General features: G+C 52.9%; 5 protein-coding genes across 5 annotated transcripts, besides 10 other annotated features; all 5 read right to left on the bottom strand.

The window, feature by feature from the left end:
• Window positions 1-388: 388 nt before the first annotated feature.
• Window positions 389-414: a microsatellite.
• A 189-nt stretch (window positions 415-603) lies between these two features.
• Tco025E_04631 (putative tubulin tyrosine ligase) lies at window positions 604-2,625 on the bottom strand (the record flags this gene model as incomplete). Its single annotated transcript, XM_029371541.1, has 1 exon — window positions 604-2,625. One exon carries the CDS (start codon window positions 2,623-2,625, stop codon window positions 604-606), a length of 2,022 nt encoding a protein of 673 aa, XP_029228348.1.
• Window positions 2,626-2,951: 326 nt separating this feature from the next.
• Window positions 2,952-2,978: a microsatellite.
• A 235-nt stretch (window positions 2,979-3,213) lies between these two features.
• Window positions 3,214-16,236, bottom strand: Tco025E_04630 (cytoplasmic dynein 2 heavy chain 1; the record flags this gene model as incomplete). Its single annotated transcript, XM_029371540.1, has 1 exon — window positions 3,214-16,236. One exon carries the CDS (start codon window positions 16,234-16,236, stop codon window positions 3,214-3,216), a length of 13,023 nt encoding a protein of 4,340 aa, XP_029228347.1.
• A 100-nt stretch (window positions 16,237-16,336) lies between these two features.
• Window positions 16,337-16,377: a microsatellite.
• Window positions 16,377-16,405: a microsatellite.
• Window positions 16,406-16,904: 499 nt separating this feature from the next.
• Window positions 16,905-16,940: a sequence feature (G-rich).
• Window positions 16,941-17,045: 105 nt separating this feature from the next.
• Window positions 17,046-17,070: a microsatellite.
• A 51-nt stretch (window positions 17,071-17,121) lies between these two features.
• Window positions 17,122-17,145: a microsatellite.
• A 674-nt stretch (window positions 17,146-17,819) lies between these two features.
• Window positions 17,820-19,439, bottom strand: Tco025E_04629 (putative tubulin binding cofactor c; the record flags this gene model as incomplete). The annotated part of the gene is made up of 1 exon (XM_029371539.1): window positions 17,820-19,439. The coding sequence occupies one exon, from the start codon at window positions 19,437-19,439 to the stop codon at window positions 17,820-17,822; it is 1,620 nt and encodes a 539-aa protein (XP_029228346.1).
• A 72-nt stretch (window positions 19,440-19,511) lies between these two features.
• Window positions 19,512-19,534: a microsatellite.
• A 405-nt stretch (window positions 19,535-19,939) lies between these two features.
• Window positions 19,940-19,983: a microsatellite.
• A 29-nt stretch (window positions 19,984-20,012) lies between these two features.
• Tco025E_04628 (adenylate kinase) lies at window positions 20,013-20,843 on the bottom strand (the record flags this gene model as incomplete). Its single annotated transcript, XM_029371538.1, has 1 exon — window positions 20,013-20,843. The coding sequence occupies one exon, from the start codon at window positions 20,841-20,843 to the stop codon at window positions 20,013-20,015; it is 831 nt and encodes a 276-aa protein (XP_029228345.1).
• A 332-nt stretch (window positions 20,844-21,175) lies between these two features.
• Window positions 21,176-21,213: a microsatellite.
• Window positions 21,214-21,439: 226 nt separating this feature from the next.
• Window positions 21,440-25,300, bottom strand: Tco025E_04627 (FGF receptor activating protein; the record flags this gene model as incomplete). Its single annotated transcript, XM_029371537.1, has 1 exon — window positions 21,440-25,300. One exon carries the CDS (start codon window positions 25,298-25,300, stop codon window positions 21,440-21,442), a length of 3,861 nt encoding a protein of 1,286 aa, XP_029228344.1.
• Between the last annotated feature and the right edge of the window lie 60 nt (window positions 25,301-25,360).

Here is a 25,360-nt window from a genome sequence, read left to right as displayed (position 1 = left end):
CTGACCGCACGCGGCCCGGGAGCAGAAGGGCCGCCTCGATACGGCGCGCCGCCCTCACGCGACGAACAGCCCACCTGGCATGTTCGACCCGCAAACAGCAGGGGCGTTTGAGGCGCTGCGGGCAGTTCGTCACACCGAATGTCGGGTATATTCCTTTAGTTCACCGAAGAATCTGCGGCGCGTGCGGCTGTTGGGCGGGAAATCAACTGCACTTTTTCTCGGGCCTCCTGCACACGGCGCCATCCAAAAAAGTCCACTGCCGCCACGGAAGGCCAACAACGAGTCGAAGGGATTAAATGCTGGCTCGTGACTTCTCTCTTTGCGAGACACTGAACCCGTCAGCACCCCGGCAAGGCGGCTCACGGCTGCGCCAGGTGCGAGGATGCTTTATATATATATATATATATATATATACATAACGAGGCAAAGGAAGAAGAAGAAAATAGTAATAATTGGGCAGCGGCCGTCGGGGTCTTCGTGTCTGTCAACCCCGCTCCCGTTGCGAGGACGCGCGCGAGCACAGCGGAGATGCACGTACTTCACCCCGCGCCCCTTAAAGAAAACAACCTCAAAGTAAGCCTCCAATGGCGAAGCCGCGTCGATTTACAACCGCGTCATGTTGGCTGGCGTCCCCAGAAAAAGCGTTTTGAATACATCGTTGAAGAATTCAGGGTGATACTTGCAAGCGCGCTTGCAATCAGGACTGTAGTTGATTTCTAGCAGGGATGGCTCCAGAGTCCTCGCCTGAGGACAACCGCCCAAAGTTTCCCGCAGCATCACGTCCACGCCGTAAATCGCGCGGCAGCGACGACGATCGGTACCATGGACTTTCACTACGCCAAGCGCTTCGCGAAGCATTTTCCGAATCTTGGGGTACACGTCCCTGGCCCAGAGGGAGGTGCCATAGCCCTTCCTGGCGTACTCCGCGTTAAATTCCTCAATAAACTCAGTGTCGTGCAACTGAATTAGTTTTGCAGGGTTTTCGTAGTTCATCACAGTCCAGTGTTTTTCAAAACGATCAAAGTCGTTCAAGGCGTAATCCTCCAATGCAAAGCGCGTCCAAAAGACATTGTAGACGTAGGCTTCCATGGGTGTTTCCTCCGACGCAAAGGAACGCACGGCTACAATAAATCGCAGATCAAACTTCCGACAGCGCAGCGTAGCAGTGTTTGCAAGATACTTGCACACCACTTTGGGGCCGGTTTCAATGGTTTTGAGTAACGCATTGAGGTTGGAGGAAATCGTCATGTCGATGCTTCGGGCCAAATTTACCGGCTTCGTGATCCATATGTTTGTTCCATCACTACTGCGCAGGAAGGAAATGTCATCGGGGGTGACCACGCCGTCCGGGGCTGTGCCGCGCAGCTGCGCCTGTCGCACCATAAAGTCTCCAATAAATTCACGAAGCTGCGAGGTGGTGTCGTAGCTCACCTGGAACCAGTCCACGTACCCATAATGGCCCTGAATAAGCTGCAAAAGACCTCGCTTGCTTGTAAAGAGCCTCTCTTCGGGGAACTGAGAAACAAACTGCGCATCGCGAAACCTGTCGAGGTCGTCAATGTGGTCATGGGAAAGCCAAACCACCTGCGCCTCCTGCGGCAGGTCAACCAGAAAAAAATGTCTAGCATCGCCAAGATTCGCAGACACCAACTTGCTGTCGGTAAAGACACGCAGCGGCGGCTTCACGCCCAGCTCTTCACTCGGCACTGTTTCGTGTGGTGGTGGTGTGGGGGGGGATGCGGTGGGGCGGCGGCGTTCTCCGTCGGCGTCACTGCGGCCGGTGCCTCGAGTGGCATCCTCAGCCCCCACAGCGTCACCCTGGCCCGCCGTGGCCGCAGCAACGGCCTCAAGCCTCCCCACCCCTAGCCGCCAAGCCTCCAGACAGGCTCGCTGCGCATCCACGTACCTCTCTTGCCCCGCCAGCCCATACAGAAGTTCCACGACTTCTTTTCCCCCAAGGCTTTCCAGCAGCGTCTCGGCTCTCTGTGTGGCGATGGTGCCCTCCTCCATCTCCTCCACACACCACATCGCGGAGAACACACCACCCTTTTCTGGAAAGCAGAGAGGGATCGGCTCCAACTTCATGTTGCCAGGTTCATCCGTCACCACGGTGATGGCGCTTCCAACCTCATCGTGAATGAACCAATAGTTTTCATACAGAGCATCGCTATCATCAACGCTGCCGGGAAGCCGATAGGAGTTCACTTTTCTCCACATATTATCAAAGACACTTTGCGTGTCTTCCCTCGCGTTAGTGTGCGACAGGCTCAGCGAGAGAATGCGACCCAAACGCTCGCGAAGCGCAGCATTCGCTTCCAAGTTTTCCCGAAATTCACGGAGACGAAAGGTACAGCAGTGATCCACAAGCCAGATGTCTTCTTTGGCTCGCAAATCCCTCTTAGAAACGAGGACGTATTCGCTGCGGACTGTTTCTTCAGCTTCTTGCGGGGAAGTCGCCTCTTCTTCAGACCCCTCCGCGGCCACCGCAGCCAGGGAAAAGGCATCCCCCGCGTCAAAGGCGTCGTTGCGCAGCTTTTCGTACAGTCGCCGCTGCAGGTGCTCCGTCACACCGTGCGCCTCAAACCACGCGGACAAAAGTCCCGAGAACGCGTCAAATGCGTTCATTAATTTGTCGTGGAAAATCAAACCTCGCCTACTTTTCTTTTTTCTTTCGTTCTCTTTTCCTCCCTCTGGCCGTTGCCCTTCCAAGCCTCAAAACGGTTTGCTGCTCTTGTTGTTCCCACCCCACTCCTCACCCCACTATACTTCGTTTTAGTACTCTGCTAAGTCTCAAAATAAATACATACATAAAAAAAATCCCTTGATTCACCCACGTAACACGTGGAGTGGGGGGAGGAGGAGGAGAGAGGCCAAGCAGGAATCGGGCAAGAAACGGTTGAGGGCCCCAGTTTATGCAGTGCCACAGACGCCGACGCTCACCATGGTGCATGCACACCCACACCCACACCCACACACACCAGCACCTCTTGTGGAGTATCCTTTACACAGGGCGCTCGTTGTGCATCCAAGCGTTTTCGCGAATCCGAAGCTACACCAATTCAAACAAGTAAAAAAAAAACTCCAAAAAAGAAGAACCTCGTCTACAGCTCAAGACAGCCTCCTGTCGTTTTTTTTTCTTTTCTTATTCCTCCCAGCTTCATCCTGCGACCCTCGGTCCTTCTCTACAGCGCTCTTGTTGTCTGCCATGCACAACTACACTGACATGAGAAATGCCGCCACTCCGCCAAGCAGCAGCTTTTCCGCAAGGTCGGGGTCGCAACGGACAGAGAGATCCATAATAGGTGTGGTGCGCTCAGCGTTTGTGTAAAGGGGGACCTGGGCCACCATGCCGTCCGTCTGCCGCTTGCTCACCCATCCAGCCCGCAAGTCACACGCCAACGGCGTCGAGGACGGCGAGGTTGCGGATGCCAACGAAACCACACCCTGCGCATCCAGCAACGCCCCTTGAAGGTGAATGGACCTCCCCTTAAGTAAGACACCAATTCCCACCCCGTCCGCAACGCCGCCGAGGGGCGCGGCCACAAGCTTCAACTCAACGAGAGCGTCATTGCTCACACGCACAGTGTGGAGCCGCAAGGCATTGAGAAACGTTTGGGGCCGCAAAAAGTCCATCAAGTCAAACGACGTTGACGATGGGGAGAAGGGAAGTTTTGCATATTCCATCATCATGTCCCTCCGTCGACGCAGGAGGGCAAGCCACAGCTGCACATCTTTGGGGCCGTCCATAAGGTCCAACCATCTTGCTGGCACCCGGCCACCGATGAGCTCCGTCCCCTCCCCACGCAGCTCCAGGGACGGAATAAGTGTGCCTTCGACAACGCAGCGCAACTCGCCAAAGGTTGCCGCGAGAGCCGAGACGATGCCCAGCAGCAGGTCCACTTCGCTCATAAAGAAAACCGTCATCGGATTCTTCGTGTCGCCGCCGGCTGAAACAGCAGCCATACTTCCTTGGGTCTCCAGACCCGTATTCGTCCACAGCTCCAAAACAGGGGCAAGCAGCGTTCGCCAGGTCTCCGTCGCTGAGGCGTTGACCTGCGCTAGCTGTGAGAAGGAGCGCAAATTCTCTCGCAATGTCACAGCAACTTGCTCCTTCACGGCACGATCCGCGTTATCGGGAAGACTCAGTATAGATGTAGACTCTGCATCAGGAAGGTGCTCGCGTATGAATTGCACAACTGCCCTATGCACGTTTGTCGCGGGCACATGGATGTCATCGTACAGCGTCTGTTCGCAAAACACAAGGGTTTCATCGTTAAAGATTCTGAAGACAAGCCGCTCCAGTACACGCTCATCGTGTGAGTTTTCTAAACGTCCACCGTAAATGCATTCTTTTAGTAATCCACGTGCTGTTGTCCAGTCCACCTTATCACGCGACAAGGTGCAGAGCACATCCGCGGCAGACTTGAGGTCAGTGGAAGAAAACTCGTAGAATTTCACCCACCCTTGTGGAACGTAACCTCTCCGTTCCTGCAGAACGGCATGGAACCAGGCCAAGCCAAAGAGCACCTGGGAGGTCGTCTTTGTTTTGCCCTGTAGAAACGCCTCATCCCATGTCGTATAGGATTGCAAAAGGTTTTGCTTCACGCCTGGAGGTGCCTCTATCGTCACCTTCGACGACATACGTAACAAGACGACGGGGAATAAATCATGCGGTTCCGTTGTGATTATAAGGCGGAACCCCGGGTTGGGGCTCGGCATGGCGCACAATACCTTCTCAAGTATCAACGCCCAGTCCAGTACAAGGTGCAAATTTTTCAGAAAGAGCCAGTCCCCTTGTGCAGCACTCCGACGAAGGTGCAGCATAGCATCCTCGGTCTGGCCACCACCCAGCGCAATCTGCGTAAAGTGTTCCTTCCCCACAAGCCGTAGTGCAATGTCTTGAATCTCCAGACTTGGATCTGCTCCCCTGGAAGTGATGAGAATCAGGGGCGTGGTGGCCTTGCCGTGACTGAGGTTTTCTTCCAGTGAGGTGACGGGCACGAGCGTGTCAAGCTTTAAGAGTTTCACAACGGCATGATGCATGAAATCCGACAAGCGATCCGGCCGAAAGGTGCCAATAATAAGAAGTTGATCCATTAGTGTGAGGCTTACATCCTTCGCAAGACTCTCCTCTGGTGAGATTTCCAGCATCCATTTGCTCCACCGTCCGCTGTCGCCCAGCTGCCACTTTTGCATTTCCCCCGCGGCCTGCTCATCCGCGGCGATCGTGGAAAACTTCGTCCGCGATGTCGCTGGAGCCCATGCCGGGAATTCCAGATCCCCGCCATTAGTGCCGGTTGCATTCGTGGACGTCGCACCAGCCGTGGCGGTGGCAACCCCAATAAACACATTCCACAGCGGCGAAGGAAATTCATCTGGGAAGAAGCCCTGCAGCAGATGCATCCCAAATACAAGACGGTCACTTTTTAAAAGACCCACGCTGACGTGAAAGAAACACTTCTGCGCAAAGCTGAGGGTAAGAGATTTTACTTTGAGCTCCACATCCGAGTCTCCGCAGTACGCGTGAAGGCAATCAACGAATAAGTCGATAAAGTCGCTGAGTCCAAAGTGATACATGCGATTCATTTTCTCCAGATCCTTCACAAGGAAGAAAATGGTGGCTCCCTTGCCGGCAAACGGACGATATACATTGCGCTTCTCGTCCAACTCAACTTGGAGAGAGTGGGACTGTTGTAGTGCCTCCGTAATACTAGAGGCCTGCATCTTCACATCATTGAGAGCCCCAACCAGAGCCACATTCTCCAACAGATTTCCATGCGAACTGGCAAGGTCATTTAGTAGTCGGTCCTCAAGCTTACCAAGTTCCAGTTTGAGCTTTTCTTCCCGTTGCAGCAACTCCACACGTTGCTGTTCAAGTTCGGGCCTCTCATGTTGAATTGTCACCCCCAGAAGCTGATTCTCGAGACCGAATCTTGTGACTGAGAAGTTTACTTCCAACACCAACGCCGCGGCCCCTGGGGGGAGGGCAAGGTCAGTGCGCCGTGTAAAGAGCATAATACGGAATGTGTCCTGCCAATCAACTTGTTTGCTACCCACCTGTACAACGCGTTTGGCTCCTGTTGAGAGAAGTTCTCGTCGCAGCAGTGGATACAAAATAGGCTCAATTCCATCGACGTCCACCACGAGAAGGGTTTTTCCGAACCGCACTGCAAGCTCCAGTGTGTGGGCAAAGCGTTCATCATGCACGGACGTGATCTCCGTCACGACGCTGTTGTTCTGTAGATGTGTCCTCATCCACTCAATCGCCTGATTCGCCGGGTCAATGACGAGTGGCGTTTGCACCGCATCCAGCATGGCGATGGCATTCTCCTGGCTCAGATCATCTCGTGGTAGACCTTCGCTCTTCCACTGCAGCAAATCGCTCTCACTCCGCATGAAGCCAGTTACTGTCACCACCGATGGGAAGTTTAAACGGTCGGACCACTTTTTAAAATACCGTTGACGCACATCTTCGGTTTCCTTTGCGATATACGTCATGAATGCGGCCGAGAGAAGGGCCCGCTTGGGCAGCAGACGATTGTTTGTTTCAATTTTCTCTATATCCTGCGCCCAACGTGTCTTCTCACCGCTAAGCTTCTCAAGCAGGTCACACGCCTTCGAAAGTTCCTTCTCAGCCTTTGCAAGTATATCCTTCAGTCGCTCAGCCTCCTTACACTTCTTTGAGAACTCCTGTCGTAGATCCTCAACAGCCGCATCAATGTGCTTCAGTTTCTTCTTGAGTGCGTGCAACTGCTGCTCGCCCACGGTCTGGTTCTTCTCGAGCTGCTGCAGTTGCAGGTTCAGCGGAGAGATGCTGTCAAGAATGGTGGAGTAGTCGACGGTGGCTTTCACCCAGGCAGCCATTGGCGCCGCCGCAACCGACGCGCGGTAAATCACCTCCGGTCGGAAGGAGGTCGCCTTTTGATGCAGCAGCCGACCCACATTCTCACGTATGGCCGAGGTCACTTTTCCGGTGTCAAAGTCAAGAATACGCTCCTTCGCCCCACGCTCCCCGAGGAATTTTCGCATCGACTGCCATGACACGTCTGTGACGCCGAGAAGGGCGAGGACGCCCTCAAGCACATCCCGCACCGGCTCCGGTGGGGCCTTGAGGGAACGAATTTCATTGAGTTGCTCGCTGCGGATCGAGCTCACCGCCTCACGTGCCGCCTCGAGTGAGGGTTTGATTCCACTCAGTTCATCCTCTACCTTCTGCCGCTTCACCACTATCTCCTCATGCTCCTCCTTAAGTCGCTCTTGTAACTCCTGCGCGTTGTCTCTCTGCTCCTTGGATTCCTCCATCTTCTTCTGGATCTCTGTCAGGGCGTTGTCGGCCTCGCGCTGCATCGCCTCCACCTCTTCCTTTTTGCGGGTAACGCCGCGTCGAATCCCCTCCACATTCGCTTCCGCGTCATGCAACTTTGCAAGACCCGTCTCCAGACGCTTAAGATCCGCCCCACTGTTCTGGCTCTTATTTAGCAAAATTTTTTTATACGTCTCCATAAACACCTGAAATCGCCCTGGCGTGGCCTCGTGTCCAAATGTTTCATGCACGGCGAAAAGCTCCTGTGGCAGGTGAAACCCCTTATTGGCTGGTTCTGCTTCAATGAGCTTAATTATGCCCTTCAGCCGTTTCTTGCAGATTGTCCGCGTCGCATCGTTGCTCCAAGTCCCCATCCAGAGCAAATCACAATTGCTGAGCAGCCCTGGGTTGGACTGCAGACGCACGAGGAATAGAGGGTAATGGCTGTCCATGACCAGTGCGAGACGTAGATTGCGGCGTAGACGCATCAAAAAGTACGAGTAAATAGTCCCAATATACCCATCGCTGGACGCGTCCTCCCGCAGCGAGGTAAACATCGTCTCCAGTTCCTCTGGCGTGAATAGGCCAGGGATATCGCCACTGCTCACAAGACTATTGATCATTTCAAGAAAACTCTCATCCACAATGTTATGCTCATCCAGCAAAAGCACCAGACGCTCATTTTGTGTTGTGGCCCGTTGCACAAACTGCCGTATGTCATTGCGGAAGTTCTTCACACTGTATCCTTGTATCATGTTCAGTGTCACCACCTGCATGCACAGCATATACGACGCAAGGTGCACCGCGCCGCGGCGGCCAACACCAGGTCGACCAACGAGAATGAGGTGACCGACAGGACGTGCCAAGACACGATCAATGCGTGTGATCCACGCAAGTGCCTCGGGAATGACATGCACATTGAGCTCCCTGAATTCTCGACCGTACTTCGCCAAGGCCTGTCCCACCTCGGCCGCAATCATCTCATACGGAACCCCTCTAAGCGGCTTTACCCCACGTTCATCCACCTCACTGAACCATGAGACGAACATAATAGGATTCCTTTCCTCCTTCGGCGGCATCGAGTAGCCGATGGTTGCGAGCACATCAGAAATAATTTTTTCTGCACGTCGTCGATCGTCCGTCCGGGAAAGGCAGTCAGCGAAAATGCACATGCACTCATGAGCCAAGGCCGCAGGCAGAGTTGTCGTTTGAGCATCAATCGCATACATCATGAGATTGGTGACGCAGTTAGTTATGCTGCGCGGCGAAAACAGGCAGTAGGCGTATTCCTCCCCCTCAAAGCGACGTCGAATTCTTTCAAACACGTTAATCACAAACTGTGCCAAACTACTGCCATCGTTGCACCCCGCTCCACCGTCAATAGCCGTGCGTTTCAAGAGCAACGAGAAGTAGGCCGTATAAATTTGTATGAGACCGGCGCGTGAGGGGTAGGACATGGACACAATACATACACTCGCCAGAAGACGCGGTGACACCTCATAGCGTCCTGCCGAGGTAGTAGGGTTCATGCTGGCGACAAACTGAATCTTTTCGACACCGATCCACTCCAACTCACTGTTGTAGAAACCATGATACATAATTAATTGCAATAAAAATGCATGAAGTTCTACGGTGCCATACTTATCTGGCTTGGGCAGGTTCACATTCTTCATAATCACTACAAGTCGCTCACCCTCCTTTGGTCGGTAGACATGGCCTGTATTGGTGCTGGAAAGGGTGCAGAGCTGTTCTAGCTTCTGTATAAGATGCACTGACGTCGTTAGTGCGCTACAGTGAAGTACGGTTGTCTTTATACCAGGGTAGCGTAGAAAGCACCGTTGTAGGATGATGCTCTTTCCGCAACCCTCACTTCCGACAAGAAAGAATGGACGACAGTGGGAGTCATCCACAAGCGGCTCAAGTGTTGCCAAGAGACGCTGCACATCCGTGGTGTTAATCACAGCCTCCGTGCTGAGAAGCGCCTCAGGGGCGACATCGACGCGCAGATCAGCGGAGAACTCGGCAAGACGCTTCCTCTCACGATCATAGAACGTGTCAAAAGGGCGTTTGCTAGAAATGGGGCTTAGTTGGCTGAGCTCGTACAGCGTGGCGGAAATCTGCTGAGAGCCCTGTGGATGCAGCATTCCACACAAACCCCGTATGAGTGTGAGAACAAAGTCCTCCTCGTTAATGGCATGCAGCACGTGTGCAAGACAGCAGTTGATCATGCCTAGAGGCGTGGTTGGCAAAATAAGAGCGCCCAACTCCAAGGCCTTCTCCACGGCCGGAATAACGTACTTCTTGATGAGGGGACCCAAAGTTTCCCTGCATTCAGGTGTTTGTTTCTCCAGAAAAGACTCCACTGCGCACTCAAGACTGATGTCCTTCGCAGAAAACAAAATCACACCCATGCGAGAGACGGTGGCAGGCGACGCATACGCCAAACTGTGCGTTTCAAAAATAAAGTTCACGTTATTGCCAAATTGAATTCGAACGCCGTTGGGAAGGGTAAGCAGCTTGTTGTCGTCCAGCACAGAGTTCAATGACTCCACCCACTCTGGGTCAATGTCGCCGTCGCACAGGATCCAAGGGCGATGCTCTTTAGGGCACTTCACCACCTCACGTGCCGCAGCGGAGAGCACGCCATCGTACCATTCTCGTGTGTCGGGGTCCATGTGTCCGAGAAGCCGGTGACGTGGAACCGCCTTCGGATTCATAACATAAAGCGGTACCTCAAAGTGAAGAAGTTGTAACGCTTTGCGGAGGATACGCAGCAAGGTGCTCTTGCCACTGCCACTTGGCCCAACTAAGACCACACCCATGCGCTGCTTCAAAGCTTCGTGCAACTGCAGCACCTTACTTACCTGTGCCGGGATGAGTTGCAGTCTCAACCTCTGCACGGCCTCTTCAATGGCTGACTGCAGTTCCCCATATGTGATTTCACGAGACGCGACTCCAGGAAACATGTCTGCTGTTATTCCTCTAAACAGATTTGCATCATCCTCGGTAAGCTTGCTCAACGTATTGGTATTTAAAGACTGTAAGATGAGTTCAGTCTCCTCCTCTTCACTGGAATCTTTCCCTTGATTTTCCCTCTTCCATGTATGCATTAGAGATCCCGCCAGACACAGCACCGCCTTCAGTGAGCGCAACCCCCAGTCATAGTGTTGCTGCTTTGTCATCAGTTGCCCACAAAGGCGGTAAAGTTCCACAATCTTCTTGGAAAGCAATTTGGCGTGTGTAAAGCCCTCGGAAAACAACATTGTGGAGGTAATCAACTCATTGTCTGGCGCACTCATGGCCACCTCACGGAAGAGCTGTTTCAAGTTGTCCGGCAGTTTTGTCCGCCCACCGTACCCCTTCCCTTTGGGGTTAAGCGTCACAAAGATACCGGCGTTCTCATTCACTTGAATAGAGCGGTGAAGCAGCGTACACGTGGGCTCACGATTCTTTAGCGCCTCTTGAATCACTTGAATCATTTGCGAAAGCGCAGATAGTTGATCTATTTTTAGGCGATTAAATTCATCAAAGCAACCCCATGCGCCACAGGTTACGATGCCAATGAAAATCCGACCCATCGCCTTGAAATCAATACCCTCATCGCAGTTAAACACAAGGACCTGTCGACCCAGCGCAGACCCTAGCGCCTTGACCGATTCCGTCTTACCCGTGCCGGCAGGTCCGTACGGGTTACCACCATAGCCAAGTCCCATGCCTTTTGTAAGCACCAGATAACACTTGTCGGTCAAGGGAGTGTGCACCAGTTTTGGTGCGTTGCCTTGGTATTCGTAGGTGTACAAAAACTTGGTATCCATCATGGAGACGACGCAGCGGGAACCGTCAGCCATGTAGTAGCGTAACTGCTTTTGCCACCACCATGAATCCAGTGAACGGACACCCTTTGCATGTAGTAAATCCACAATTTCAATGCTATGGATCACATCAAGGATGAGGGACTTGACCTTAAGCGTAAGCACCTGGTTCTCTCCCCTGGTGACTTCCGTCAGACGCGTGAGTTTGCTTCGCAAGGCCTTAGCGAGCATAGCAAGTGTCCCCGACTCAATTGCCTCCTGCACTGCCGTCGTAAACTGCACCTGCTGCGCCACCTGAAGGAGCTGCGATGGAAACACATCCATCACGGCTGGCGCTGCCACATCTTCGACCCTTACACACTCTATCAAAAGACCACGCAATGTTTCCCGCATTTGGGCATCCAAACGAGAAAGCCACTTTTCCACATCATCGTCGTCAGCTATAGATATTTGCTCCGCAAGCTGTACTTCCTCCTTGTCCGCAGATACCATATGCGTAATCGCCTTCTCGTCCTCACTAAACACAACGAAGTGGATGCCCATAAAGAGCTTCTTTAGGTGTGCTTGAATCACGGAGGGGTTTTTGCTGTGCCCAAGAATCTCCAGCATGTCTTCATCGCTAATAAAGTAGAAGCGTGGAAAGCTCTCACGCTTCGCCTCCAAGAACTCTATCAAAGACTTTTGACAGCGTTCAACTTGCTCCAAAATGCTCCTTAGGCGATCCACAATGTCGGTCTGAGAGCCAATACTCATCACACGTGGATCCGCCTCAACCTCTCTCATAATGGCGACAAATTCCTTATCCACCCGCCTGAACCGGGGTTGCTCCTGCGGCAGGGCACCACGGGCAAAGACAGGCTCGAGATACGTCCACTTTCGTTGAATGGTGTTCATCAGAGCCAGCGCCTCGGCGAGGGTCGCAAGTTTAACTTCCCAGCCAGAAACTTCATCGGCAAAGTGCGGAAAAAAAGGGCTGTCCTTGAGCGAATTGATGAGAGCCTGGTTGTCGCTCACCTGCGTCAACGTCTCCTTCCACTCCGTGATGAGCTTCACCTTTTCAGGTATCGAGGAGTCCGTGGGGGTCATAAGTGCAAAAACCGCCTCCAGCGCCCAGGCCCGCAAATCTTGCAAGGCATCACGTATTTGGACCTCGCCTTGGGCCCTTGCGTGCAGTTGCTTCAGCTCGGCTTCCTTGGCGATGATCTGCTTGTAGTGGTCAAGGATGTCGCCAAAGGTGAGGTCCGCGCTCTTCATACCCTTTTCAATCCCCAGCAAACGAAACATCTCATTCCAGTGCTCCGTCATCATGCCCTCACCACGTACAAAGCGCAGGAGGGGAAGAAGCGTGGACCACTCCTGAAGTAGGGCGCCCAGGTAGTCGACGATGACTCCGCTCACACTGCCGTCGGTCTTGGCGATCTCGCCCGCCGCGAGCTTGCCTTGCCACCCCTTAATGAAGTCCTCAAATGCGTATATGTGGGAACGAAACGTCAGCCAGTCTTCCTTGCGCAGTACAAGTAGGTCTTCCCTAAAGTTTTCGTAGAGCTTCCACATGGCGGCTGTTTCTGTCACATCCTCCACAGTAAGATTAAACTGGTAAAAGTTGGGAGGTGGAAGTTTGAAGTACTCACACTTGGACTCAAGATCACTTCCTTGCGCCTTCAACTCCCCCAGCTCCTGAGACTCATCCTTCAAGGTGGACAATGTCTTGTTGATGAGCTCCATCTTGTTCTCCTTAAAGGCAACGATCAACTGCTGCTTCTGCTTTTCCCACTTGTTTGTAAAGCGTTGTCCATCTTTGAGGTGCTTTTGTATCATACTATCCAGTGAGACCCGCATCTTTGACACGGAAGCGTCAATGATTTTGTGGTGGGATGCCATTGCCTCCGACAAATGCTCCCAACGCGACTTTGTGGCGCTGAGGTCGATTGCCGTGCCAGACTGCTGGCGCAGCACGCGGTTCAACTCCTCCACCTCCGTGAACTTCGCCTGGTACGACGGCATGGTTTCGACAAACTCGTAGTACGCCTTATTTGCTTGTCCCACCTCATCCATCGTCGTGGGCTGTCGCGTGATAATGTTGGAGGCATTAAACACAAAGTCATCAACGTCTACCAGCGACTTATTTATCTTCTTACGCATCGCATTCAGCAACGACTCCTCAAGACGGTGGAGCTGTTCCTCCATGCTAGCCTTCGCAGGAATTGTGCTGACCGTAAAGCAGTCCACCTTCATGGTGTTTTCGATATACTGAAGCTTTTGTGCTTGTTCCTTAATAATCCTGAAGCCATCCACAAACTGCGGAAGAGTTTTGCAGACCTCCTCCACCACCGTGTCAATGTCTGGGGCACCGTTGACGCCACATGCGCCGATCACCATATGCGCCTGGAATGCCTTCCGCAAGCGGGTAAGCTTTGAAAACAGTTCCAACGCTTTGAGATGAACAGTGACAAGGCGGTCCTTATTTACGAGTGGCATAATTTCATACATCTCATACGGTCCACCAGATTCCCGCTTTTCCTGTAATCCGCGAAATCGCAGCGGCACACTCACGAACTCACGCAGTTTAACGTAATACGCCTCTCGCATCGCCTCAAAGGTTGGTTTAAAATGCACTTGCCCCTGCTTGAAGACAAGTTCCACCTTCAATTCGTCCATCTTTTCATGCAAAGTCTCTAAGCCGCGTTGGTACTGGTGCTCCAGCGCCTTGTAAATCTGGGCGTCAAGGTGCCGTCGCCAGGCGTTGTGGCTCCCAAAGTGGTGGGTGTGAAGGAATTCCACGAAGGAGGTTCGCATGCCATCCACGGCGCTTCGCCACTGGTCCATGTGCCGTGCAAGGTCCACGTTATGGAGCGCAATCACTTGACTAATAAAATCGCAGTGAAAGCGGCGAATGCCCCGATTGTCGTTACTGAGCGCCTCCACAGCGTTTTGAAACCGCATGTTAATTCCCTCCAGCTCATGATAATTGGCAAGCGGAATGACGCGACTCTCCGTGCCTCCGTAAAAAACTTGTGTCCGTACATGCGTCGACGCAGCATCCAATATAGGGCGGGTGCAACGCAGCATTTGCCGCTGCACTGTATTGTAGTTACCCACTATTTGCATCGCCCGTGTCGCGGCACTCATGAGTCGCTCGCACAAATTAATTGTGCGCATCACCTCCTCACTGAGTAATGACCCCATGTCGCATGGGGCACCGTTGTGGCTGTTGGTGCGACGCTGAGTGGCATTACTGTTCCTGCTGCTGCTGCTGTTGTTGTCGCCCTTGCTGCTTCGCCGTCGTCCATCCGTGTTCTTCTCAGCACCCGCAGCCTTTGTGTTGGAGCCCTCCCCACCACCCAACCAGCTACGCATGTTATGAAATTCCTGCAGGAGTTGCTTAACCGACGCATGTAGCGTACAGACGATATAGTCCTTGCCAACCCCACTAATGACAAAGGCGTCTGGGAGATCCATGGCTTTCTTACACTGTACCTCCATCGTTTGCTTCCATGAGGCTAGCACCTCTTGCTCGGTTCCCTGCGTCTCCTGCATCAGGGCTCGTGCCGACTCCAGCACCTTCTCAAGGTGTTCCGAGGGCCCAAATAATTTCGCCGCAGTCTCCGGCACCTCCGCGCACTCCGCCTGACAGCTCTGCAGTAAACGTAACGTTTGGAGATCTGTAGTGGCTCGAAGCTTTTTGTTCTCATAGCGTCCACGTACTTTTTCTACCTGCTGAATCAACAAATCTCTCACCTCCTCCAGTTCCTTCGCAATACCACTGCGAATGCCTTCTCTCCGAAGCAGTGTGTGATGCTGCTGCAGCAAACGCATTGGGATAGCGGACGCTTGCTGCTGGCTGGCGAACAGTTGCCTCACACGCCCCCGCAGGTTGTCTTCCAGGAAGGAGAATTCCTTTTCAAACTTTTCCCTGCACTCTGCCCACCGCTCATCGGATGTTCGCCTGCTGTCCGTGAGGCTCTCCTCCTCGAAAATAACCTCCGGCGCAGTGGTGCTTTCCACCTTCCCCTGGAGAAGTTTAGACGCGCTGGCTAGCAGCTGTCGGATTTGGACAACGTCGCGAAGGCGCACAGAGAAGTTTTCAAGTGTCTCATCGTGGAATCTGCCTCCGTCCCAACCCGCCCACTCCTCCTTGAGAAGCGTCTGTGTTGTCTTTTTCCATTGCTTAATCAGCGCCAGCGCCTTCTCGAGGTGCTCGAGGTTCATGCGCCAAGGTCCGCGCCAGTCGGAGCTCTCGAGCAGAATTTGCCCCTTGATGTACTCCCGAAGCTCCCCCGACACAATATATAGCAGGGAGGTGGCGTTCACCTTTGTACGCTCGTTCCGCGGGTTGTGGTTCCAATAAAAACAGAGGGAGTCATGCACCAGATGCAGCACCTCTGGCGCCTCAAGCAACGTAAACGACTTCATGCGCCACTGAGACGGGAGCTCACTCTCAATCGGTGCGGTGGAATAGGAAGAGATGGCGTCCGCCAACACCCGCAGATCCATCCACACCTTCATTAAGGGACCTTGTGGCAGTCGCGTTGTGACCGACATGGAGGCTGAAATTATAGAATCATTCATGACCGCCTCCATCGAATCTGGCACCAGTTTCTTTTCAGATTTGGAGTAAACTTGTATACAAACCGACTTTGCAAGGAGAATGTCCCAGCGTGTGCCAGTAGGGCACATCAGCTTGGGAAACCGCGTCACAAGCCGTGCCCCCTTCTCTACATCCCCAACCACGTCCGCGTAGAGCATTTCAAGCATCTCACACACCTGCGGCTGGCTTGGCAGGGACTCCAACGCCCCTGGCAAGGCGTCTACTTCGACGACGTCGGCCATGAACTTGCTGAACGACACAGCGTGCTCCTTCAGCGAGGTGACATCCGTCTCATCATCCTCACCGGCAAAGCGGAGACTCGTCCGGCCAGTCACTTCACGCACAAGAGCCGTGAAGAGCCTCTGCACCTCACCCCCCAGCCGATCCTCCTCATCCTCAGCGAGCGGGGAAAACTCAAACACGACACAATCGTCGACACGGGAAACATGTGCTGCGCCAAAAATTACCTGAAGATGGCGTTGCGCCACGCTAAAGAGCTGCGACTCCACCGCCACAAGTCCCGCGCGCCACATCACGCAACACTGTGGGCAATGGTTGTTAGCTTCGTCTGTGCGTGTGGGATTTTTGGCCCGCACCAACGGATTGAAACAGTCTTCGCTTCTGCCGTCCGACTGTGTTTTTGATGTATGTATGTATGTTTGTGTGTGTGTGTGAGAGAGAGAGAGAGAGTGCGAGAAAGAGGGTATTCTCTTTTTTCTTCCTTTTTTTGCTTCCCTATAGACTTACCCGCTGTCTTTGTCCCTCCCTCGTTTTTTTTTATATCCTTTTCGGTTGTTCTTGGATTCCCTCAGTTTGTTCCCTTCTCTCCTTTTGGGTTCGCCGGCGCAGCTTTGTTGGCTGTGCCGCGCAACGAAAAAAAAACCCCTGCTTCTCTCACCCACGCTCACGCAGGTCACACCTTCTTCGTGTGTGCGTGTGTGTGCAGGCGGGTCGCCGCTCCCTGATGTATCTTATTCTCCTCCCTAAGAGTGCACTGGCGGAAGATTAAAGAAGGAATGAAACAAAACAAGTAGCCAATCGGGCATGAATGAACCGTCCGCATACACCACACACGTGAAGACACGCACGTTCGTTTACATGCAACACGTGCATTTTTTTTTCCTTTTATTATTTGATTGTCTTTCGTTTGAGAAGAGAAAACGGCGACAGATGGAAATATGACAAATGAGAAGAGGGATCCCCCCTTCCCCCTTCCCCCTCCTCCTCCCCCACCACCACTACGGCTTGCTTCATGCAACGCGTATCGCGCGGGCGATGGCGTGAGAGGCAGAACGCCAAGAGAAACCCGCATACATACACCGCGGCCAACAGAGAGGCACAGATGTATATATATATATATGTATATAAGGCAAAACAAGAAGTCATTCCCCACAAAGCGCCGGTTGCAGAGTGAAGAGAAGAAAAAAAAAACTAAAAAAAAACCGGGCGGGTTCGCCTGGATGAGGCCTCATCAATCTTTCCCGAAAAAAGTGAAAGGGCCGCATAATGGAGAATGTCAGTCTGGCCCATTGCACCCAACGCACGCACACCCCCACCCCTCCTCGGAGTGGATTTATCCCACGCACTCACACAGCACCAAAGAAATAAATAAAAAAAACATGCATGATAGCTGGGCTCCCACTGTGAACTCACAAATCGACAGTCGTTAGGGCCGCGCTAGCACCAAGCACCTCCCTTCCCGTGGAGAGCGTTAGCAGTAGCAGTGAAAGGAGGGGGGAGGGTTGATGTGGGATTCCAGAAACCAACAACAGCACTCCCGCCGCTTTCCACCGCGCCGCCGTGGGGAGCACATGCAAGTAGTACATGCAACAACAGATAAATTCAACGAGCCGCGCGATCATCTACGTAGCCGCAAACGGTCAAACACGGTTTCCAGCGAACTCTAGAAGAACGGCGCACAGATATATACAAAGGACAACACCTGGAGGAGGGAGCCAATAAGTACGTTTTGCCCCTTGAAGCGCCTTAAAGCTTATCTTATCAGTTCAGTTTTTCTAGCCAGCTTGCCTCCACTTTTCTTCGTGATATTGCGTGTACACATTGATTTTTTTTCTTTTTCTTTCTTGTGCGCGTGTGTGGGGAGGGGATGTTAACTCTAGAGGGGATTTTCTGTGCCTTGATGCAAGAGACTGATGAGCCCCTTCTCTTGTCCCGCGCGCCGCAGCCACTCCATGAACATTGTGTGCACTCTCCCGCGCAGCTTCTCTGCTAGGTCCTTTCGCCCCTCCGCCTCCAGTCGCTGGTACGCCTCCTGCAGCTGCGCCGATGTGTCTTGAAACCGACGCACTCGTCGTTCCAGTGCCTCCGCGTAGAGGCGAGGCAACGGACAGGGGTTTGTGCGGGTGGTGATCACGGCACTTGTGTGGGGGGCAACGGGGAAGCATATTGGCGTGAATTCATCCGGAGGAAGCATATGCCGTGGCGTCGGAAGACCAACATTCCAGAGATTGAGCTTCGGATTCACGCCTGAGCTTGCTAGGTGCTCCTCCAATGTGGAGTAGTGCGAGTTGTATGGCGCAAAGCGAACATTCGTTAGCGTACTCACCCCGTCATACAAAGAAAGAACGGGTGGGGTATTCGTGCAAACAAAAATGGTCACATTCCTGCAATGACTCACCACTACGGCGGCGCAGAGGGCTGATATGTTGCAGTTCTCGCAGCGATCTATACAAAGTATACCACCCACTGGGCCAATGGCGACGGTACAGTTAACAAGCTGTGAAAGACGGGTGTGTGGCAAATCCGACGTAATGTAGATGCTGGATTGGAAACATTTTTGTATTGTGTAGGTTGAGGAAACCATTAGCTTTGCGCCGTTCGTCGACATCACTGGGTATGGTGGGATGTAGATGGTGCCCCGCAGCCCCCGCACAAAAAAGTTATTGCAAAACGGTGAAGCCGTCGTCGTAGTGGTAAGTTCGCTGGGAAGCGTAATTCTAGGACGTATAAACTGCGACAAAATTGTGACGTCAATTGTCCTCTCAGAGCGTGGCCACAAAAAACCGATGCTCGTCCCAAACGGCTGCTCAACTCCATTGACAAACTCACGCAGAAGAATTTTTAACTCTTGCGCATCCGCTACTGTAAGACGCCCGGGGCGCGTCACGGCCACCGCCGTGATGTAGTCGTGCAGGTGCTGTCGCACGCTGCTCATGACGAGCTCTTGGCTAATGTCCCCAGGCATTGTTCGCGGTGGGTGCTCCAGCAGCAGCTGCGCGAAGAGGAAGATGGTGAGCGCAGGCAGACTCACCTGTCGAGAGGCAGAGGCGGAGGGCCAACGCACCTCATCCACAGATCCTCCCATTTTTTTAAGAAGCGCCCGATTGCCCTCCTGACGGTACTCGGCTACGGACTTGGCGTGCGCCGCACTCCCGTTCGCTTGCGCCGCCAACGGTGCCTGCACAAAACTACCCGTGAGCGCGTACACCACGTCAAAGATGGAGTACGCAACGGACTCTCGCAGACCAATAACATTAACAGCAATGTCTCGCCACAACGCAAGCGAGATGGCAGTGCTGTTTGGAGACTCTTGCCGTATCTTCATAATGGCGGATGTGGTGAGGCCGCTGGGGGCGTCAAGCAGCATCCCACAGTTCATGAACAGCACCGGGTTGACGCAAAACACCACTTGGTTCGTGCTAAGAAGCGAAGAGGCGGGGGATGCATCGACGTAGCGGCCGTCGCCCTCTCTGTAGTACGGGGTACCGGCGTACATGCCTGACGTGCCCTTTCCCTCACCGTCCGGTTTCACGGGCGTCCTTCCCACGCTACCTCCCGCGCACGCAGGCAAAACAACAACAACAACAACAAAGAAATTGTCGAGAAGACTTCCGACGCGCTGAACATTTCAGCGGGGTAGAAATCGCACACCCTGTCACAACAAAAACAAAAAAAAAGGATGGGACAGAAATGCCCTCAGTTTAGCAGTAATAACCAATCAAAGTAGCGAAGAAAGAAGCTCAAAACTGTTCTCTGCCGTTTTTCCTCCTTTGCCGTTCGACAACTTCCACGGCAAGGGGCAGAAGAATCAAAGTGAACTTTTTTTTATTTTTGAAGGCCCGGCCCGGCACACCACAAGTGCGCTTGGCCCGCCCAGCCCGAGGATATCGCGTGTGAAGGTTTTCGACCTTGACGACGCGCGACGTGGGAGCAGGTCGCGAAGCGCGGCTGCCGGCCCACTTGTCCCTGTGAAGAGTAAAACAAAATGGGTTGAGGAAGTAAATTAAAAAATAAAAGCAAAAATAAAAGATACAAAGTAACTCGTACCAAACGCATTTCCTTGCCTTCGCTATTCAGTCCTCGCTGGGAGAACAGTGGGACCCTGCGATGTTTCCTCCATGGGGCACAGGGAGTTCGTCGAGGCAAAGGGACTTCGGTCCGTCCCGCCGGTACCGCTGCTGCCCGTTTCGTCAATCATCGGCGCTCGTTGGTCCATGGAGGGACACCCGTTGCCAGTTGCAGGCTGCGGCTCCGTCGGCCGCATGAACTGTGCGGCAGACGGATCGCAGTAAAAGTACGCCGGTCCAAGTCCAGTGGAGGTGCTGTGATACGTGGAAACCACCGGCACATACGCTGTGGCGTCTGTGTACGTTGGCGAGGGTATCACGTTCACAGGGGCAGCCGAACCAGACCCAATCGCCACCTGCGGGTACTGCACGGGCGCGTTTACCATCCCCTGCTGCTGCTGCAGAGTTGGTTGGGCTCCAGCGTCCGGCTTAGGGCGGCGGTGGCGACAGTAGCAGCAACAACAACATACGCAGCCGAGTATGATTACAATTACAGGAACGAGCACAACTATAACAGCAAAAGCCCACGGGGGAAGCTTACCGCCCAACGCAGTAAGAACGCGGCCTGGCAGATTCTTTTCGGGGGGGTACCGAACAAACGGGTCAGTGGAATTACACCACAGAAAAACAGGAGCCAGAGCATCTTGCTGCATGCCAGTGATCCACCCGGCGTCGCACACGCATGTTTTGTTCGCCTCATACCACCTGCCATGCACACAGACGTCGGTTGACGGAAACGTAAATTTCATACCTTGACCGATGCTCGCAGGCGCCGAAGCACGGCCCAGCGCCCATGAGGACATGTGTCCCACCACCGACCTCACCAGTTCCATCTGCGAGGCCTCCCTCGCCAACGCAACTTCGCAGTAATCTTCTCACACCCGTCCACGCCTCCGGCACTTGGTCCACTCACGTGGCGTCACTTCAAGAGCAAAACATTGCACAAGAGAAGAGGCGCTCAGATACCCACAGCGGAGATAACACGAGGCGCAATACCACAACATCCAGCGAGCATCTCAGCTTTGATGAAGAAGCAAGAAAGAAAGAAATAGGTATCGATCATGAGTGACGGATACTATTTTTTTTTGACTTTGCTCCCCTATTTCATCGTCCACATATCAATTTCAACTGGTTTTTTCCCTTAGTTTTGCTTTTGATTATGGTGTATATATATATTTATTTATTTATGTCATATATATGTATCACTGCCGTTGCTGCCTTTTGAATTGCTTACGCTTCCACAGACACACACGGCATTGCCTTCGCCGACAGTCGGCTGCACCTAAGCCAAGGTGAAGAGAGCGACGGGCTGGACGCAACGCGTGCAAAATATGAAGCGGGAGGTCATCGCCTCCTTTTTGCCTGTGTACTATTACTGACGTTTTTTGTTATTCTTTTGATTCCCATCTGCCGTTTGCTATTATTGGCTCTATATTCGAAGCTTAAACCCCAGCTGCACCACCTGAATCTCCGTGTCCGAAAGCGTCGCCGCCTCCCCCTCAAGCACTCGCCACCAGTCGTACAGGTAGAGCTGCAGCGGTTGAAGCTTTGCGGCATCCTCTGGCCGCTCGTCCTCGGCGGACCCCGGCTTGTAAAAGATGTACTGGCAGTACCGGTCAATGAACTCAAAGCGGGGGTGGTACGTGGTGATGCGTTGGGTGTCGTTAAACTTGAAATAGCGTCGCGCCTTCCCCTCGGGTGTTCGCCGGAAGGAAATGTCCGGCACCATGCCCTGCTCAAGGTGACCCACACGCTCCAGCTTCCACTCCACGTTAAAATCAACCGCCTCGCCGGGGGCAACTGTAGTCTTCTCCGGCTCAGGCTCATCGTAGCCGCCACGCTCCGCCATGCGGTGCCATGGATGTTTTCGGTACAGCTCGAGTGCCGCGTCACGGAAGTATCCGGGCTTGGTCTGCGAAGCATAATATTGGTACCGCTCCGGGTTTCCAGGGTAAGAGACAACGTAGCCGAGAAACATGGAGGGCCCTGGGTTGCGCGTCACGAGGCGGCCGAGGAACTGAGATTGAAGTAGACCATCGCCCCAGTGCTCCGTGTTGCCAAAGTGGCCAACGTATGTCTGGATCGTGATGCCAAAGACGTCAAGCTTGGCGTGGATCAGGCACGAGAGCTCACCCTGAGGCGAGGGGGAGATGTAGCGTCGCACAGACAAAATGGGATACTTTGATATCATCGCACACCCGTACGTGTTGTCTAGCGCCGTAGGTCCATAACTGGTATACTTATATCCAAGCGAGTAGGACAAGAATTCCACCATGTCACGATTTCCATTCGGCAAGTGCATAGAGTCACTTTCTAGCAGTCCAATCACGCCAGCACCCGTCAAATCTGCCTGTTTCACCATTCGCTTGAGCGAGTCCGTATTTGTGTTATCCAGCGCAAAATGCACAGTCCATATCATGCCGGAGAAAAAAGTCATTTCCAAGGCGGCTTCCCAGACTGCCTGCCGCTGCTCCAAACTCAGATGGGGAAGTGAAACCCCGTATTTTTCCTTTGGAATCTTCCGCACCAATTTCGACGTATTGTCCGTCACCCCTGTGACCTCCTCTTTAAGGTGCTCCAGGTGGGCCTCATAGCGCTCCTCAAAGAAGTTGACCTCGTACTCGTCCAGGAGGGGGTCGGCGGCTGCATTCTTCTGGGTCCTCAGTTTGGCGATGGCCTCGTGCACCTGCACCACCTCACGGCTGAAGAGACGGGCCGTAAGCTTCCCGGGAGGGATACTGCGGTCATCGGGGCCCAGCGCGAAGAGACCGACAACAACGAAAAAAAATGCGAAGCATATAAAAAGAAATATTACAAGCGGCATACGCCGCTGCTTCCTCACTGAAAAAACATTCCTTCCCGTCACACTAATGGCGTTCTTCACGCGGTGCGACAAAAGCCACGCAAGCAGAAACACACCGCTCACCGCAGTAAGATGCACAGAGACGGAACGCTCACGCACAAGCCAAGCCATGGGAACAAATGGGTATGAAGTGCACAGGGCGAAAAGAATAATAAAAATAATGCTCGTCAACGCCCATACCAATTCAAACGAATTCCCGCGCATCGCAACATGGCTGTGAGACTCATGTAAATCGTCTGGTTTCTTTGCAGCGGCGGTCGAAAGACGGTGGACTCGCTGATGCGCAAAGACAAGCTCAGTGACGAACGGATACAGTGCGCCAAAGCAGAACGTCATGACGAGCCCACCACAGAAGGCAACGTATTTGTTACCCGAAAAATTCTCTTCTACGGCCCAAAAACGAATGTCCACGTTTTCTTTCAAACTCTTCATCGTTGTTGGGTAGTGTGCATGTGGAAGCTCGTAGGAGCGGTTTGTCTGGCGCGTCCCGAGGAGCATTGTAAGACATCCTCCCACAAGGCCAACACCCAAGCGAATCCATCGCAACCCATTGCGCTTGCCAGTTGAGAAAACCGGTATAATATTCGGTGAGTAGTACAAACCTAAAACATAACAAGCAACGACCAACAAGTTGGCAGGGTAGGGATCGATTGCCAGAAGTCGTGGAATATAACTGGCGCATGTGAAAAAAGTTAGCGAGACGATTGTGGTAAACCCAAACAGCAGACCCATAACTGCAGGAGAAAACGGCGTGTAGGCCAATGCCAGCGTCGTAACACCGTTAGACTCACGTGTAGAAGAAAAGTGCACATGTCGTTGCTGATCGATGTTGTTCACACATGCTTCTTCTGAGTCATTGAGGGTGGCGTCCTCCTCTGAAAACATGACATGTCGGTAGAGGATGGTCGTGCAGGCGATGCCAAGAACCACACCAAATAGGCCAGCGTAAATGGCATCTGTAAAGACAGGATCTTGTGAGAGATGCAGCACACGAACAAGCATGCTGACCACAAGACCCAGTGGGAAAGAATACACCATGCGGCAGTTGTCATCGCTGGTGTTTCGAACGGAATCCGCCGGGTAGAGGTAGCGGCAGAAGAGAGCCAACGAAAGAAAGAATGGTCCAAACATTATCGCAAGCAACTTCAATCTCTCACTGTTTTTCACGTGAACGTGAAAGTGGGACAAGGCGGTGATCAGGTAGAAAAGGAGGTACATGGGAACTCTTCGGGGGTTACCCTCTTTTACACTCCCCTTCGGCAGCCTTAACAAGGAAACATGCCCCAGTGCGAAGCGACGGAATGCCCCAAATTTCAGCAGCACTGGCGAGCAATATGTAAAGCCCCCAGCTAGCTCCCAGGAAAGGGACATAGCCACCAAAGGCATAAAGTACATGTGCTGCACAACGTGGACAATCATCTCCCAAAAAAGGTAGGCCCAATAGACATCCACCAGCCACATCGTCGTGCGTGATGGAGCACAGCAGAATGTGAAGTCGTGGATCACCACATTTTCCCCAGTTTTGTCATCCTCTGCAAAAATTGTAACCTCTGGCGATGTGATAGACGTCTTCGGCTCATGATTGACGTCGTTAGGGTGCTCCCTCGCCGGTTCCTGGGTGTTTTTTGTGGCGAGCGTCTTGTACTGCTCCGGGGTCGCGCCAAACACCCACGTGCTCTTCTCCAACTCAAACCACGCTGTGGCGTCAAAACAAATGTTAAAAAACGCAAAGAACCACTCCGACATGGTGGACAAGCTGTATGCTCCAGGGGCACACGTGTTGACGTGACGAACGTAGAAGAAGACGAGAGAAAGGGCACTCACCGTCTGGCCAATGAGGCACACACGCTTCAAGCGGGACGACCAACGAATGTTATCAAATGAAGCGTAGATGTCAAGGTTGTACAGGTTTCGTCGCACCAAGGCATCAATAGTCAGCTGAAGTATGAAGCCAAGGAAGACATAAAAACCAAACCCCAAATTGTGGCGAGCAAGGTTCTCAATTGATGAAACCATAGTCCAAGTTAACGCACAGATGAGACGAAGAATATCGCAGAAAAACATCATCAGTGTCAAAAAGGCTGAAGACCCAAACAGCATTAAAGGAGCGCGCACCAAGTCGCTCAATTCGTTCATGTTCCCACAGCCGTGTTGCCAGAATACCAAAAGCAATGAGATGGTCGCACCAAGGCGAAACGGTGTGCATAGAACAAACGCCACTCGCCAGACCTGCCGCTCTGGCTGAAAGTCTCCCGTGAGAGTGCTTATGCTTGGCCAATACTCCGCCACCTTGCAGTGCGTGTCTAATAACTCTTTGGGGTGCATCCACAGCCCCACAAAGAGGGCGAGCAGCAGACCAGTGCTCGCAATGATGGCATAGATTAACGCCAAGTACGAGGAACGGACAACAAATATGTGCTGTTTCATCTGTAGACTGTGCTACGCCACTCTTCTCTCTATCTCTCCCAATAAGAAATATATATATAT

This window comes from Trypanosoma conorhini (assembly GCF_003719485.1).
Source record: "Trypanosoma conorhini strain 025E chromosome Unknown Tco_14.4_contig_00242, whole genome shotgun sequence".
NCBI lineage: Eukaryota > Euglenozoa > Kinetoplastea > Trypanosomatida > Trypanosomatidae > Trypanosoma > Trypanosoma conorhini.
Note: the sequence above shows the minus strand (reverse complement) of the source record. Positions and strands in the feature narration are given on the sequence as shown.